The sequence below is a fragment of the Chiroxiphia lanceolata genome, chromosome 11 (genome assembly GCF_009829145.1).
Source record: "Chiroxiphia lanceolata isolate bChiLan1 chromosome 11, bChiLan1.pri, whole genome shotgun sequence".
In the NCBI taxonomy this organism is placed as follows: domain Eukaryota; kingdom Metazoa; phylum Chordata; class Aves; order Passeriformes; family Pipridae; genus Chiroxiphia; species Chiroxiphia lanceolata.
In genome coordinates this window covers 12,929,889-12,942,795 of record NC_045647.1, presented here as the reverse complement: position 1 = coordinate 12,942,795, position 12,907 = coordinate 12,929,889, and the positions used below count along the sequence as shown (strand labels likewise).

Genomic DNA, 12,907 nt, shown 5'->3' with positions numbered 1-12,907 from the left:
GAAAAAAGAACTATGTCTCTTCCTGGTTTTAGTTAAATCCCTGACCTTTTACTAAACCCTGGGTTTAACCCTGCAGTGGGGGTAGGGTTATCTGATACAACAGGGTTTAACTGAGCAGTAACACAAGGATTGCAGCCCTGCATTTTACATTTCCTCAACATGTCACAGTAGGCATTTAAAATACTGTTGCCACAACTCTCAGGTAGGTCATATTCCAGGAGATACATAGAATGGGATCACCAATACTTACATTTTGGGGTTCTTCCCCAGTTTCTTCAGGGGGCAAGGGGGGAATGCTGGCATTCCTTAATGCACATAGGAGATAAAATCCCCAAAGAAAAAAGCAGCTGCACAACAGTCTTATCCATGATAACATTCCCTTCAAAATATAGAGCTAATACCTATGTACAGCTGAGGTTGTAGATTCCTGTGAAGTTTTCCTGTCCATAAAGGTCATATTCCTTGTACAGTATGTAGTCTTTCAGGCAGTTTGGCAGTGGAAGGAAGGTCATGAAGACAGGACAGCGGAGACGCAGCCGGCCCATGCATTCCCGGATCTTCAGACGACAGAGATGCTTCAGAGAGCGAGGATTTGCTAGAAATGAGAATGCAAATTAAAATACTACCAGCAAAAAGGCCCCAATCCCCAAACAGCTTATTGTCATTTCAAATGTAAACAGATACTTACTTAAAATGAAATGGATGTCCGGCCAGAGTTTCTGTTCTTTGAGAACTGCTTCAAGCTTCCAGCAGATCTTGACGTGATCAACGTAGTCTAACATCACTCGCACTACCTTCCCAGACACGTGCTTCAGCCAGGACAAGGTTATCACTTCACAGAACTGAGAGAAACAGAATGTTTAATGGGATACTATTCAATACTGCTGCAAATGATTTGTCCATGCAGGACAAGAGCAACTGAATAACTTGAGGAGAATCCAAGGCAGAACGAGTGTTCTGTCACTCAAGGGGCTTCAGAGGCTGTCACAGCTTGCATTAAACCTCACCAGTAGAATCTGAAAATCCAAAAATTAACTTAAGCAACTGTATATTTGGTACCTAAGTGCTTAAAAAAAAGTGCTACAAATACCTAAGGGGAATTCAGACTCCTGTCCTAGCATGCTGAACAGGGGGATCCACCAGCCCAGTGCATCCCTCAGCCCTTTATCTTTAGGTTAAAGAAGGGTTTATTAGTTTCAAGTGGACTTTACAAACTACTACTCAGTGACACTGATGGGTGTCTCCAGGACCCTCTTTAGATTGGTCCAGGCTTGTTAACTGCTGCTCAGTGCTTATCCTGCCAGCTCCAGGGTCTTTAGAACAGCCTTCCAGTGTTGGTGTTACCATACAGGACAAGGCAGGGAGCCAGCCTGCAAGTCCCTGCTCTCACGGCATGGACAAGACTGCTCTGGAAAACCAATGCCATAGTGATCATTAGATATCATAGGCTATTTTTTCACAAATCAGAAATACAGTTTGCAATCATTTGCTGCCATGAAGCAGCCTCGTGGCAACATCTATTCGATTTTAAAACCTTGTCTATTCCTATCTTTATGTATAAACCCCCTCACAGTTTCAAACCTTCCTTTTCTGACGCTGCACTGCGTCCCTTTTCATTCAGTTTTAGGAGGGATACTGGTAGCAGCACAGCACACGGAGCCGTGTGCTGCACTCACCATCGTGTCTTTGATGACAGTGGAGGTCCAGCCGTCAGTGACATACTGCGAGTGGCAGTGGTTTCCCCCGGGGCAGTCGAAGCAGCGCTGCACGTTGTACCCGTAGTTGAGCAGCATCCTCAGCATGACCTCGTCCTTCAGGGCGTACTGCAGCGCCGAGGGGAAGTGCGTGGTGTTCACTCTGCAGAAGTAATTCACGTTGGCCCCGTGGCGGAGCAGCAGGTTCATTAACTCGTAATTGCCCATTCTCAGGGCGATTTGCAGGCAGTTGATGGGATCCTGGTTTGTCAGGGCTCCGGCGTTCAGCAGCAGCCGTGTGGAACAGAGATCCCCGTTGGACACAGCAAAATACAGGGCTGATTTGCGGTGGTCATCGTAGCCTTTACGAACTCGCTGATCCAGCATAAAATTGGCATCAAACCCAGACTTGAGGAGAAACTCAAGGCACTGTGGATGTGCTCCTGCTGCTGCTGAGTGAACTGGACTTATCCCACTTTCTTTAATGGCAGCAAAATCAGTAACTGGAACTAAATATTTTAGGGCTCTGAAAAATCAGAAAAAAGAAGAATCTCAGGTTCTTAAACGTATTGCTTCACTTAATCTTGGAATTTCTCTGTGTTGCTGGACTTCAGAATTCATCATGACTGTAAAAATCATCTTAATCTACTAAATCAGTGCCTTGACAAGTATTGACTTGAGTTGCTAACAATTAAATTTCAATGGATACTGACTTAACACCTGCTACACATAAAATATTATTCTATTATACTATAATAGAATAAAAATATTAATCTATATTCCATTTATATATATATTTATTTCATTAACAACCCCATTCCTTGCTAGAGGTTTCCTTTTCAATAGAAGCTTTTCCTAAATGTCAAGAGCACAATTTTATTGCTTAACCTGTAGGAATTAGGTAATTAATAGATTATACTATATTTTAACATGAATACATATAATCTAAAATGTAATATATACATTTAAGTTTAAATGTAACTTAATACATTTAAAATATTCCCATAGGAATTAAGAATCCTTGGATTCTTGTTTCTCACTTACTGGTTGTGATTTTAGCTAAAATATCTTCCAGTAACCTTACTGTCTTTTAAATAAGGATAACTCTTATTCCTTAACTCTATTTGCCTATTTGGTATATTCACCTTGCTGTGATAGGATGGAAATGAGACACCCAAAGAGAGTGAGGACATCCCAAGAACCTCAACATCAGCCTGGACAGTGTTATTACTTGTGACAAGTAGGGAAATACTACAGGGATTAAAATGTTAGGATAAAGTGATTTTATGCTGACTGGTCTCTTACATTCAGACACAGAATGGTATATTTACACAGTCAAATACAATTCCTTGTACAAAACTTCAGATTTGCTGCCTGCTTTGAATGAGAGAGAATTAGCAAAATTAATATTTCTGGTATCATTATTACTTGACTTTTAAGTATATTAACTCACAGAAAGTGTCCTCTATATGCAGCTCTGTGGATTGGCAAATGACCCGAGTGCTTTGGTACATTGGCATCAGCCCCATATTCTAGTAAAAGACTCACAGAATCTGGATTTCCTCCTCCTGCTGCTTCAAATAATACAGAAGCACAATCCATTGCCTGTGAAAGAACATCTGCACCTGGAAAGAAGCAGTGAGGATTTTCAGAGGAGTCACTGTACACACCCAGCCATAATCAATGTCTCCAACCCTCCAGTGATGGGTATTGGGAATTTTATTCTTTACCAAATTAAACCAATGTGGGCACAAACCTTCATGCTGGATCCTTGATTTTAGATGTGTTTATGTAATTCTGGGAACAAGATGGTCCAAATTGCTTTGAATACAATTACATGGTAAGAATTGCTGCTAGAACCGGGCCAGCAAGTGGTTTGGTTCTTATTCATCCAAACAATTGCTTTTTGGCTACATAGAATGCTCTTCAAATCTTTTACTTTAGAAAGACCAGACAGATAGAACTGTAAATATGAGAGAACTCAGTATCAAAAAGTTCATGCAATGCAGTTCCAGTGCTGGTGAACCACCATGTAAAATTCTCCACAATAAATGTTGTCAGGCCTTTCCTAATGTGACTGTCCACATGAGAAAACAATATAGCATTTAAAAACAATTACAAATACAAAATATTTGTGAAATAAAATATTAATATATTATTTTAACCTTATAAAATGTGATTTTTATCAGGCCTTTACTGAACTACATCACAACAACCCTCTTGGTGCAGATAGCACTTAATATTCTTTAGTAAGGCATATCTTACAATAATCAGTTTTAATCCAATCACAGAACTTGCAGAAGACTAATAAAAATGTATGTAAATAGACTAAATACTTTAGCCTATGTATATGGGTACTGAGATAAGAACAATTTTTTGCCTTTGCATTCAGGAATACTTTTCTCTGTTGGGACAAAGACTCTGTCCCATTTGGGCTTTAAACATTTCAGTACTGCATGTGTGGCTCCCAATTTCTATTCACTTGAAGAACACCACCACTGAAGGTACATGTTACTAAAAACAGAACCACAGAGTAGTTGAGATTGGAAAGGATCTCTGGAGAATGTCCAGTCCAGCTCTGTGCTCAAGCAGGGTCAGCAACAGCAGCTTGCCCAGGACAGCATCCAGTCAGGGTTTTAGTGTCTCCAAGGAAGGAGATTCCACAAATCCCAATGACCTGTCCCAGTGTTCAGCCACCCTCCCAAGACAGAATCTGCCAGATTTCAGTTGGTGCCCATTGCCTCTTGTCCTGTTATTGGGCACCACTGGGGAGAATCTGGCTCTGCATTCTTTACTCCATCCCATCATTTATAACCCTGATGACAGACCCCCACCCTGAGCCTTCTCTCTCTGTAAGATCCTACATTATAAAGTCTTACCTTTTCGCAGTAAGAGCTCCATAATTTCTGTGTGTCCCATCTGTGCAGCCAGTGCTAGAGGTGTGAGCCCATATCCACTGCGAGGGTCAGGATCTGCTCCAGAATGAAGGAGAAGCTCTACCAGATCCTTCCTGCCCAGTCTGGCTGCCTCGTGTAGAGCAGTTCTCTTGTGGACACACTGCAAATCCACTTTGGCACCAGATCTTATCAACAAGGAGGCAATCTCATAGGAATCCTGTTTAATTGCTGTAGCACAACAAGCAAAGCATCAGACAGAATGTTATTCAATGCTATTCCATGCACTGTGGCTTCTGCAATGTGGCAGCTCAGGAAAGCTGTTCCTGCAGCGCTCCTTATACACTGAGAAACGTCACTCTACACTGAAAGGTTTACTTATCAACAAGTCTGTTCTTTGCTTCCAGGACAGCACTAACCATAAAAAATAAACCATGTTATGGTAATATCTCTCTGTAATCCTCTGTTGTGTTTGGTGATGGAACAGAACACAGCTTTCCTTACCACTAGATGGAGGCCACATCCAGGGCCTTGGTGGAGTCAGGAGCTGTCAGCAGAGCTCCATTTAAACTTCATAAGCAGTTACTACAATATGAAACAAAGTTTAAAAATTATTGTGTCATATACCTTCTTAGCTTAATAAGCCTGAACTGTTGAGTCTGTAAGGATCTTAAAAGAGAAATTTGCATGGTTCCAGGAATGGAATGAATAAGCAGACACCTTTCCCTCCTTCTCTCTTTGATCTTCCAGGCTGTGCAGGGTAGCAAGTGTCCTTCATAAAAGACAGATTAGGCTGAGAAGCTTCATATGCCACAGCTGCTTGAAGTACCCTGACAGCATCCTGTGATATGAGCTGTGATGTGCCATTATCTGGAACCTACAAAGCAGCTTTAGATAATCCCATTCATCCCATCTTGTGGGATGATGCATTTTAATATTGTGCACTTCAAAAATAGTCTAGGAATTCTCTACATCTTTTGTAAGCAGGTGGCCCTGACCAGAAGCTTCAGCCATTTCACAGGGATAGACTGGGGGTCCTATAGATGGTTGGTAGGCTCTTTTTCTTTAACAACAGTTTTCAAAAAAAACCCTCTTCCAATACTGAAAAAATGTACAGGTTAATCCAAGAAATTTATAGTGCTCCTTTAGAACTCAGATAATGAGAACACACTTTCATTTTTTTTAGCTAGGATTCAGTAAGAATTATGGCATCATAGCCCAAACTGAGGGAAGTAAATGAAATGACACAGAACACTTTTGAAAAACATTTTGGCAAAATACGGTTCTTTGCAAATGAAGAATTACAGTTCTTGTGCATGATCCAATTGAAGTGGCATCCACACAGAGTGGTCCTGGGTATGGGACCCTATTCCTCAATTACAAAACATTAAAGAGAACTGAACTGAGAATTTGGCTTCTTCACTTGTCCATGCTTGGATTGTGCCAGCAAGGTCTAAATAGGGCCCAAACACTTGTTTGTGCTCTCCATACTGCGATAATCAGGCTGGTTTGCTTCATTTTTGGAAAATCAAAAGCCATTATCATGGGTTTGGGAGAAGAGAGGCTGATGCAATGGAAGAAATAACCATTTGGGCAAAGATAGGAATGTTTTATGCCTGCAGACATGCAGGGCAGTAATAGCATGAAGAAGGACCCGGTTGCCTGGCACCACTGCATAAATGATGCCAAGGAAAGCAGAGGATGACCCTCTGCACTCATGGAGAAAAGCTAATTGATTCATTGGGGGAAAAATGTATGTTCAACCTGAACTTCAAACTCTTTGCAACTGAGGAATGAAAGACAGTAGGCATCTGGAGCTCTCTACATTGGATCAGACTTCATGAAAGATATTTTACTTCTCCCAGTTCCATGTTCATGGGAAAACTTCAATTAATAAATAATACAAAGAACTTTGTGGTGACAGACCCTAACTTGGAACAGACAACTTATTTGAAGCCCTGATATCATCTAAGAAAAACAGACAAGGGCAGACACATTCAATGCTGAGATTAAAATTTTTCCTTCTTATAGCAAAATATTTTAATAATAATTCAAACTAAACTCTAAAATGTGTAAGTATGATCTCACCTAATTCCCTCACCTCTCCACCCCTAAATAAGGTATTCACCTATAACTAAAGGAGAATCTCCCTCTTCATTCTTAACGTTGGGATTGCAGCCATTGATCAGGAGCAAGCAGACATTGTCCACAAAGCAATTCCTTACTGCCACCAGCAGAGGCGTTTCCCCTTTTAGAGTTGTCTGTTCCCAGGTACCGGCGTGGGAGGCTGAAATGCAGAACAGCAGAACACATTTGAATATGGGTGATTGATTAAACTCACTTTTGTAAAAACTTTTTGGTGGAAAACCAGGAGGACTCTGTACCTTTCATAGTTATTTCAAGGATGTTCTTATTTAGCTGTGCTGCAGCCTCATGCACAGGAAGCCAACCTTGCTCATCTGCTTCTTCAAAGGCAGAACTGTGCTTCACCAACTTCTTCAAGGCCTCTTCTTGGCCTGTGGTGTTTTAAGACAGACACATATCCCATTACTAACCATAAGACAAAATTCAGGCAACTGATACACTGAGTGCCATTTATCCCATCAGTGTATCTAGAATAAACAACCTGCTTTGTCAGAGCAATTTTTTCTCAGAGGAAAGATTACATGAATGGAACAATCAATGATCAACATTGACTCCCAAAGTGTTTTGAATTACACATGGAAAAAAACTTACTTACAATAACATTACTAAAATATTTCAAGTACAATCCTCTCATGAGCAACATTGCATCTCATATTGGAATACACTAAAGTTTTACAGTTAAGGAACAGCATTGGAACACTTTTCAGGTAGAGAAAGCTTTTTAATCTGGGTATCTTGCAAAGTGAAAAATTGACTAATCAATTTATACTTCAAAACTGTTTATTTTAAAAGAAAGGCCTGGAATTTCCCCCTAATTTCAGGAGATGAAGCACTGGAATTTCTGAAAAGGGTGACACTTGAACCCATCTCATTACCATAATCCTATCTAATAAGTTAGTTTGGATGTCCTGGTTTTAGTTATCTTATTCTTCCCAAGACTATATAAAGAAAAACTGCACTTAGATCAGGTGATCAAACACCTCAAATGTAGGCATTGCTCAGCAATTCCCAGGAGTACAGGCTTAGTGTGGAGTATTTGTACTTAACTGTCTGAATTGCTGCAATTATCTTTCCATGTTCTTCACTTGCAGTAGACTGGAAACTGCACAAACAGAGTAAGAATAGAGTGAGAAGTAAAAATTAATGTGAAGTTCAGGATATAATTATACCTTAATTTAAATACTCAAGTCTAGACTACATGTTAGATTTCTCTAAGTTACATGAATTTTGTCAGGGTTTATCACATTAAAACAGTTTTTTGCTGGTCTTCCCCTGACACCATGAATATTGAATTTTTCACATAAAAAATTAAATACTAAGATGAGGGGAAGCTACCATATTAATCTAATTTTACATCACCTACTTATCTTCTTTATAAAGCCTTGTACTCCTTTAGATATTGATGTAACACATCATCTGAAACGTTCATACATTCCCATATTTTCAAGGAAACAGGTATACTTCTTCATGGAGAACTCAGACCAAGGGAGCTACCAATGGTTTCCAGTACCCATGAGACAAGGTCAGAGCAATCCAACATAGGGAGTCACAAAGGAAAGAAAGGTTACCACATGCTTACAATAATGCCAAAAACCAAAACAGAAGCAATAACTTATTACCTTTCAGCCTCTGTTGCACAGCCACTTGTTTCAATTTTATGTCTCTCTTGTAAGCTTTCCTGAATAGCTCGTTGGGTAGGGATTTCTTCATCAGAATTGTCATCAAACATATACACAGAATTATACATGGCAAACCAGCACAACCTGGATCACTTTGTGTAGGGAAACACTGCTTTTTAATTGGAAGCAGATGTTAAATCTTCAGGTTCAATCTGAAGTAACAGAAACAGCAGTCACTGTTACAGTTTCAAGAGAACACAGCTTAAAATAAATGAATTGGAACTTCCATCTCGAGCTTCAGCCTTCTCCCAAGGGTTTAGGTTTGCACTGCAGAATTATTCTATTTAGAACAGAGTAAAGGTTTTCTACTTCTGTAGCACGTCCCAGCTTTTTTCTCTGTTCCACAGACTGAACACACAGAATAGCTACTTGTTCTGGCTTTGCTTCCTAGAAAGTAACAAAAACAGGTAAAACTTTGGTTTTAGATAAACAGTCATTCCCACTTAAGTCATTTAGACACTCAAATATCATCACAATCAAGCTCTGATGTTTCCTTACTGGGAAAACAAATGTGCAATAAAACACAGGATGTTTTTCCTGTTTGTTCACAGCATGTCTGGAAGGGAAGGGCAAGTGAAGGACATGAAATTTTTTAATAATAGCTCTTGTTCAAACTGTTTCAACAAAGACATTGTTAGGGCAATATTTGGTAGTCAGGAAAGTATTGCAGATTTGTGCTATTATGTGCACCAGCCATCCAACTGAAACAACATCAAACATACTTGGAAAAACACCAACTTCACCACCTTATGTACCAAATCTACTGCTTTTTACAACAGATAAACTCACAATTCTGCCTCCATCCATGCATGCCTGTTTGCTTCTGATACTTTTAAGGGATATATCCAAAATACTGCAACAGTATATATCCAAATACAAGCAGAAATAAAACACACTGGTGTAACCCCAATTGAGTTAATAACACAAAAAAGCTTAAGAATAGCATTATTTAAAAAAGACCAACCAAACAAAACAAACCCCAAAATCCAAACACATAGAACTTCTCCATATTGAAAGGGTTCAATTAAAGATTGCAAGACAAACAGTGGAGCATAGAATTAAATCCAATTGGTACTATATTAGGTCTAAATGTTAAAATCTAAGAAGAAATAATAACAAATTATTAACGATCAAACTGACCACTAAATAGCATAATGGATGTAGATGTACACTATTAAGCAGTCCCACTGTCCTTCTGTATATTCAGCTACATGCTATATAGGTTAAAAACACAGATGGTCTGTTAGGCTCAAACCTCTCATCTGTTTTACCTTATCAAAACATCCACCTCTGTCTTCCAAGACAGCTGGCCTGAAAGAAACCCTCAAAACTACAGGGAAAAATAAAATAAAATAAATAAGTAAAACTGAAAGCAAATAGACAAATTGGCAAAATGAATGAGCACAGTAAAATTAAGGAAGTTGTTAACATGCCACTTACAAAGTTTGGAGTAATTCTAGAAACATCCTAAAGTTGGGCAGCAGTAATTCACAGCAAACCTGCAGCATTTAATTTGTTACCTGATCCACCTAATGTGTCATTGCAAGACCTTGCTCCGTAATAGCACATGTAGCAAAGAAGAGAAATATTATTAGCAACATATACAGACTGTTAGTAATGGATTATACTATGGCACAGTGAGTACAGAAACATTTTAAGTCTAGACTACTTCTTTTTAGCAAATTGACTACTAATTTTCCTATGAATTGAGAAAATATAGTGTTTTTCCTCACCTTCTGAAAGAGGGAAGACCTCACACTTTGAAGAAGTAATTATTAAGTTGAAAGTGATATTTTCAGGATTGCAAATGATCTCTGTAGAGCCCATGTCCATTAATAGCTCCCTATAAATACCCGATCATGAGACAGGCTGGGACTTTGTCCATGTTTCTTTCACACAGGCCAGTAAAGTTTAATAATCTGACCTGACAAATGGTATCAACAAAAGAAGGAATTAAAAGTCCAGTTTCCTCATAAAAATTCTCATGTTTTTGGAATGAGAATTTGAGAACTATAGCAGTAACTATTACATTATGAAAAGAAAATTCTTAAGTGCTATCCTAAAAGAGAAAACTGAAGACAGTGTTAGGAGCTTACTTAAAAGGGTAAGACAGCATAAAAACTAAAAACAATAAAAGTAAACACAAACAAGCAAATAAAATCAAGCCAAAATGCTATTAAAATTATTATGTTTCTGATTGCTTAGTTACAGTTCACAGTAATATAAATAGAAAAGCAAATGAGAAATAAACAGAGTTTTTAAAGGAAAAATGAGTTTCAGAAAGACAGACTTACACTGGTGTAACACCCAACAAAGGGAAGTGAGGGAATAAGATGCCCAGTTATAATAGTGATGGCAGGATGGAGTTATTCCCACTGTATTTTACAGAGGGATACATACAAAGAAATGATGATGTATCTGAATGCAAGGTGGAAAGAGTTCCTTGCTAGAGGAAATCTAGAAAGAATTCTTGAGTAATTTTTTTTTTATTTTTCAAGAAAACAAATGTGCAGAATCAACTTTATTGCCTGTGATGTTTCTCTCAGAAAGTGCAGACTATTTTCATATTCCATTAAGATACATTTTGTGATATTTAACTAAGGCATAAAACTGATGTTCACACAACAATAATATTACCAAGGGCTAAAATCCTACTTGTTTGTTTACAGATTGTAAAGACACTAATAATAACAACACATATTTAACTAAGACAAAATATTGAGGATCAGAAAGTATTTGGAGCACTCTTAATATAAAAACCTCCAGATGTTTCTTTTACACACTGTGTTCCACCTGTATGAGCCAACAAAAGAACAGGATCTTGTGGACTTGGATCTGGAGTGCCCAGAGTCAGTCATCCAGCTGGCAGAGCAGTGCAACCCCTCTCTTGATCCAGTGCTGGACGGGTTTGTCCGTGTTGAGCCTCAAGGCAATGACAAAGTTGGTGGAATGACCAGTGGTAGACAAGACTCCTTTGCGCTCACTTGTCTTGTAGAGTGGGCAAACATAGGCATTGGATTCCTTTATGTCCGATTTTGGAGCTTCAAAAGAACCCCAAATAATCCATTACATTCAGCAGATCTATTCATACAAATAATCTACATGCAAATATTAAGTATTTTCACTAACATCTTTAAAGTTAAATAAAAATGCAAAATTGTTTTGTAGCAACAGAATAAAATTATCCCACTTCTTTTTTTTTGTGTTCTCTTGTGTGGTTTCTTTTGTTTTTAAACGCAACTAATTTATCCACAATTTGTTTTCAGGATTCAATGCCTTCCTGTGATTCTACCAGCTTTGTAATACTCAAAGAAACATTATATCTGCATAGTTACCTAGTTTAACCATAGATTATACATGAGCTCTACAAGAATTCTGGTCCAGCTGCCACAGAACTAACTGCAATTCAAGTCACCTGAGATCCAAGGACAGAACTCTGCAGGAACTCTTTGTATGCCCAGACTGCTTACATGGAACTTGTGCAAAGCCTAAAACCATGCAGGTCTGAGCAGATTCATCCAACCTCAAGAGAAAGCACAGGCAGAAAAATTTTTCTGGGAAAAATTTTTAAGACTGTCTATTTGCTGACAACAGCTAAGTTTTAACAGTTGCAGTAGAAAGTTGGGATTATGTGAGTAAGTAAAACAGGGATTGACTCCTGATCAAAGAAAACAAGAGTTGTGAAAAACTACTTACTAGTATGAGAGGCAGTCGGTATAGCAGCTAAAAATAATCTGAGCAAACCTTGCTAAATCACATGAGGTAAAATACTGAGTCTCTGTAAGTCAGTTGAAAGTTCCCCTCAACTTGAGTAGAGCCAGGAATTCAAGTACCATGTGCTTTCCTACTCAAATTAACCTTTTGTTGAAAAACAGATTGGGAGCAACCAAACATATTTACAAAAAGTTCATTTAACTAGTCTTTTCATCTAATTCATAATTCTAAATATCTCTGAGGAGTGGGACAGGCCTAGGGCTCAGACAGGGTGGGACCAACCTCAGTGAGCAGGCCCCACTTTTGACAGGAAAGTCCCAGGTCAGATGAACGTGAATTCTGTGCACATTTGGGTACTTGGGTGAGGACACTGATCTTCAGTAAAAAAGGAAACCACTGTTGCAATTTCTTGTTGAATAGCTCATATCAGAGAAATTATACTCACTTGGCTTTATCCAAATGATTGGCATGGCATCAAAGAGCACTTTGGGATACTGCTCAGTCAACATTCCCCTGGGGAGAGAAAGCAACAAAGCAATTATTTGTGGCTTCAGGGGTTTGGTGGGTGTTTTTTGGTTGTTGCTTGATAGGTTGTTGGCTTTTTCTTCCCCATTTTCCATGAATGAGAGAGTATTTAATTTGGTGTGTTATTTCAATAACACGAAAAGTATCACTCAAAATATTTCAGCCAATCTTGTTTGAGCATCTAAGAAAGCTTTCCAGAACCACAGGAAAAAACTTGGCTACTGACTTTGTCCTGTCCCAGCGAGCTCCGTCTAAA

General features: G+C 38.8%; 2 protein-coding genes across 11 annotated transcripts in view; both read right to left on the bottom strand.

Moving 5' to 3' along the window:
• Positions 1–10,608, bottom strand: part of ASB14 (ankyrin repeat and SOCS box containing 14) — a 35,808-nt gene extending 25,200 nt beyond the window's left edge. For 6 of the 10 annotated variants that reach the window (XM_032699078.1, XM_032699079.1, XM_032699081.1 and 3 more), the window contains exons 1-9: positions 8,353–10,608; positions 7,780–7,835; positions 6,973–7,104; positions 6,717–6,875; positions 4,574–4,819; positions 3,148–3,319; positions 1,677–2,220; positions 689–842; positions 251–595 (exon numbers count right to left, since the gene is read on the bottom strand). In XM_032699078.1, the coding sequence (XP_032554969.1) occupies positions 402–595; positions 689–842; positions 1,677–2,220; positions 3,148–3,319; positions 4,574–4,819; positions 6,717–6,875; positions 6,973–7,104; positions 7,780–7,835; positions 8,353–8,480 (1,785 nt within the window). In that variant the 5' untranslated portion in view covers positions 8,481–10,608 and the 3' untranslated portion in view covers positions 251–401. Of the gene's footprint in view, positions 1–250; positions 596–688; positions 843–1,676; positions 2,221–3,147; positions 3,320–4,573; positions 4,820–6,716; positions 6,876–6,972; positions 7,105–7,779; positions 7,836–8,352 lie in introns of those variants that run through there. The other 4 variants (XM_032699080.1, XM_032699083.1, XM_032699086.1 and 1 more) reach the window with 4 other exon arrangements.
• Positions 10,609–10,882: 274 nt separating this feature from the next.
• The window catches only part of DNAH12 (dynein axonemal heavy chain 12), a 60,119-nt gene continuing 58,094 nt past the window's right edge, over positions 10,883–12,907 (bottom strand). Inside the window, 3 exon segments of the mRNA XM_032699095.1 lie at positions 10,883–11,453; positions 12,572–12,639; positions 12,878–12,905. Of these exon segments, the coding sequence (XP_032554986.1) occupies positions 11,263–11,453; positions 12,572–12,639; positions 12,878–12,905 (287 nt within the window). The 3' untranslated portion in view covers positions 10,883–11,262.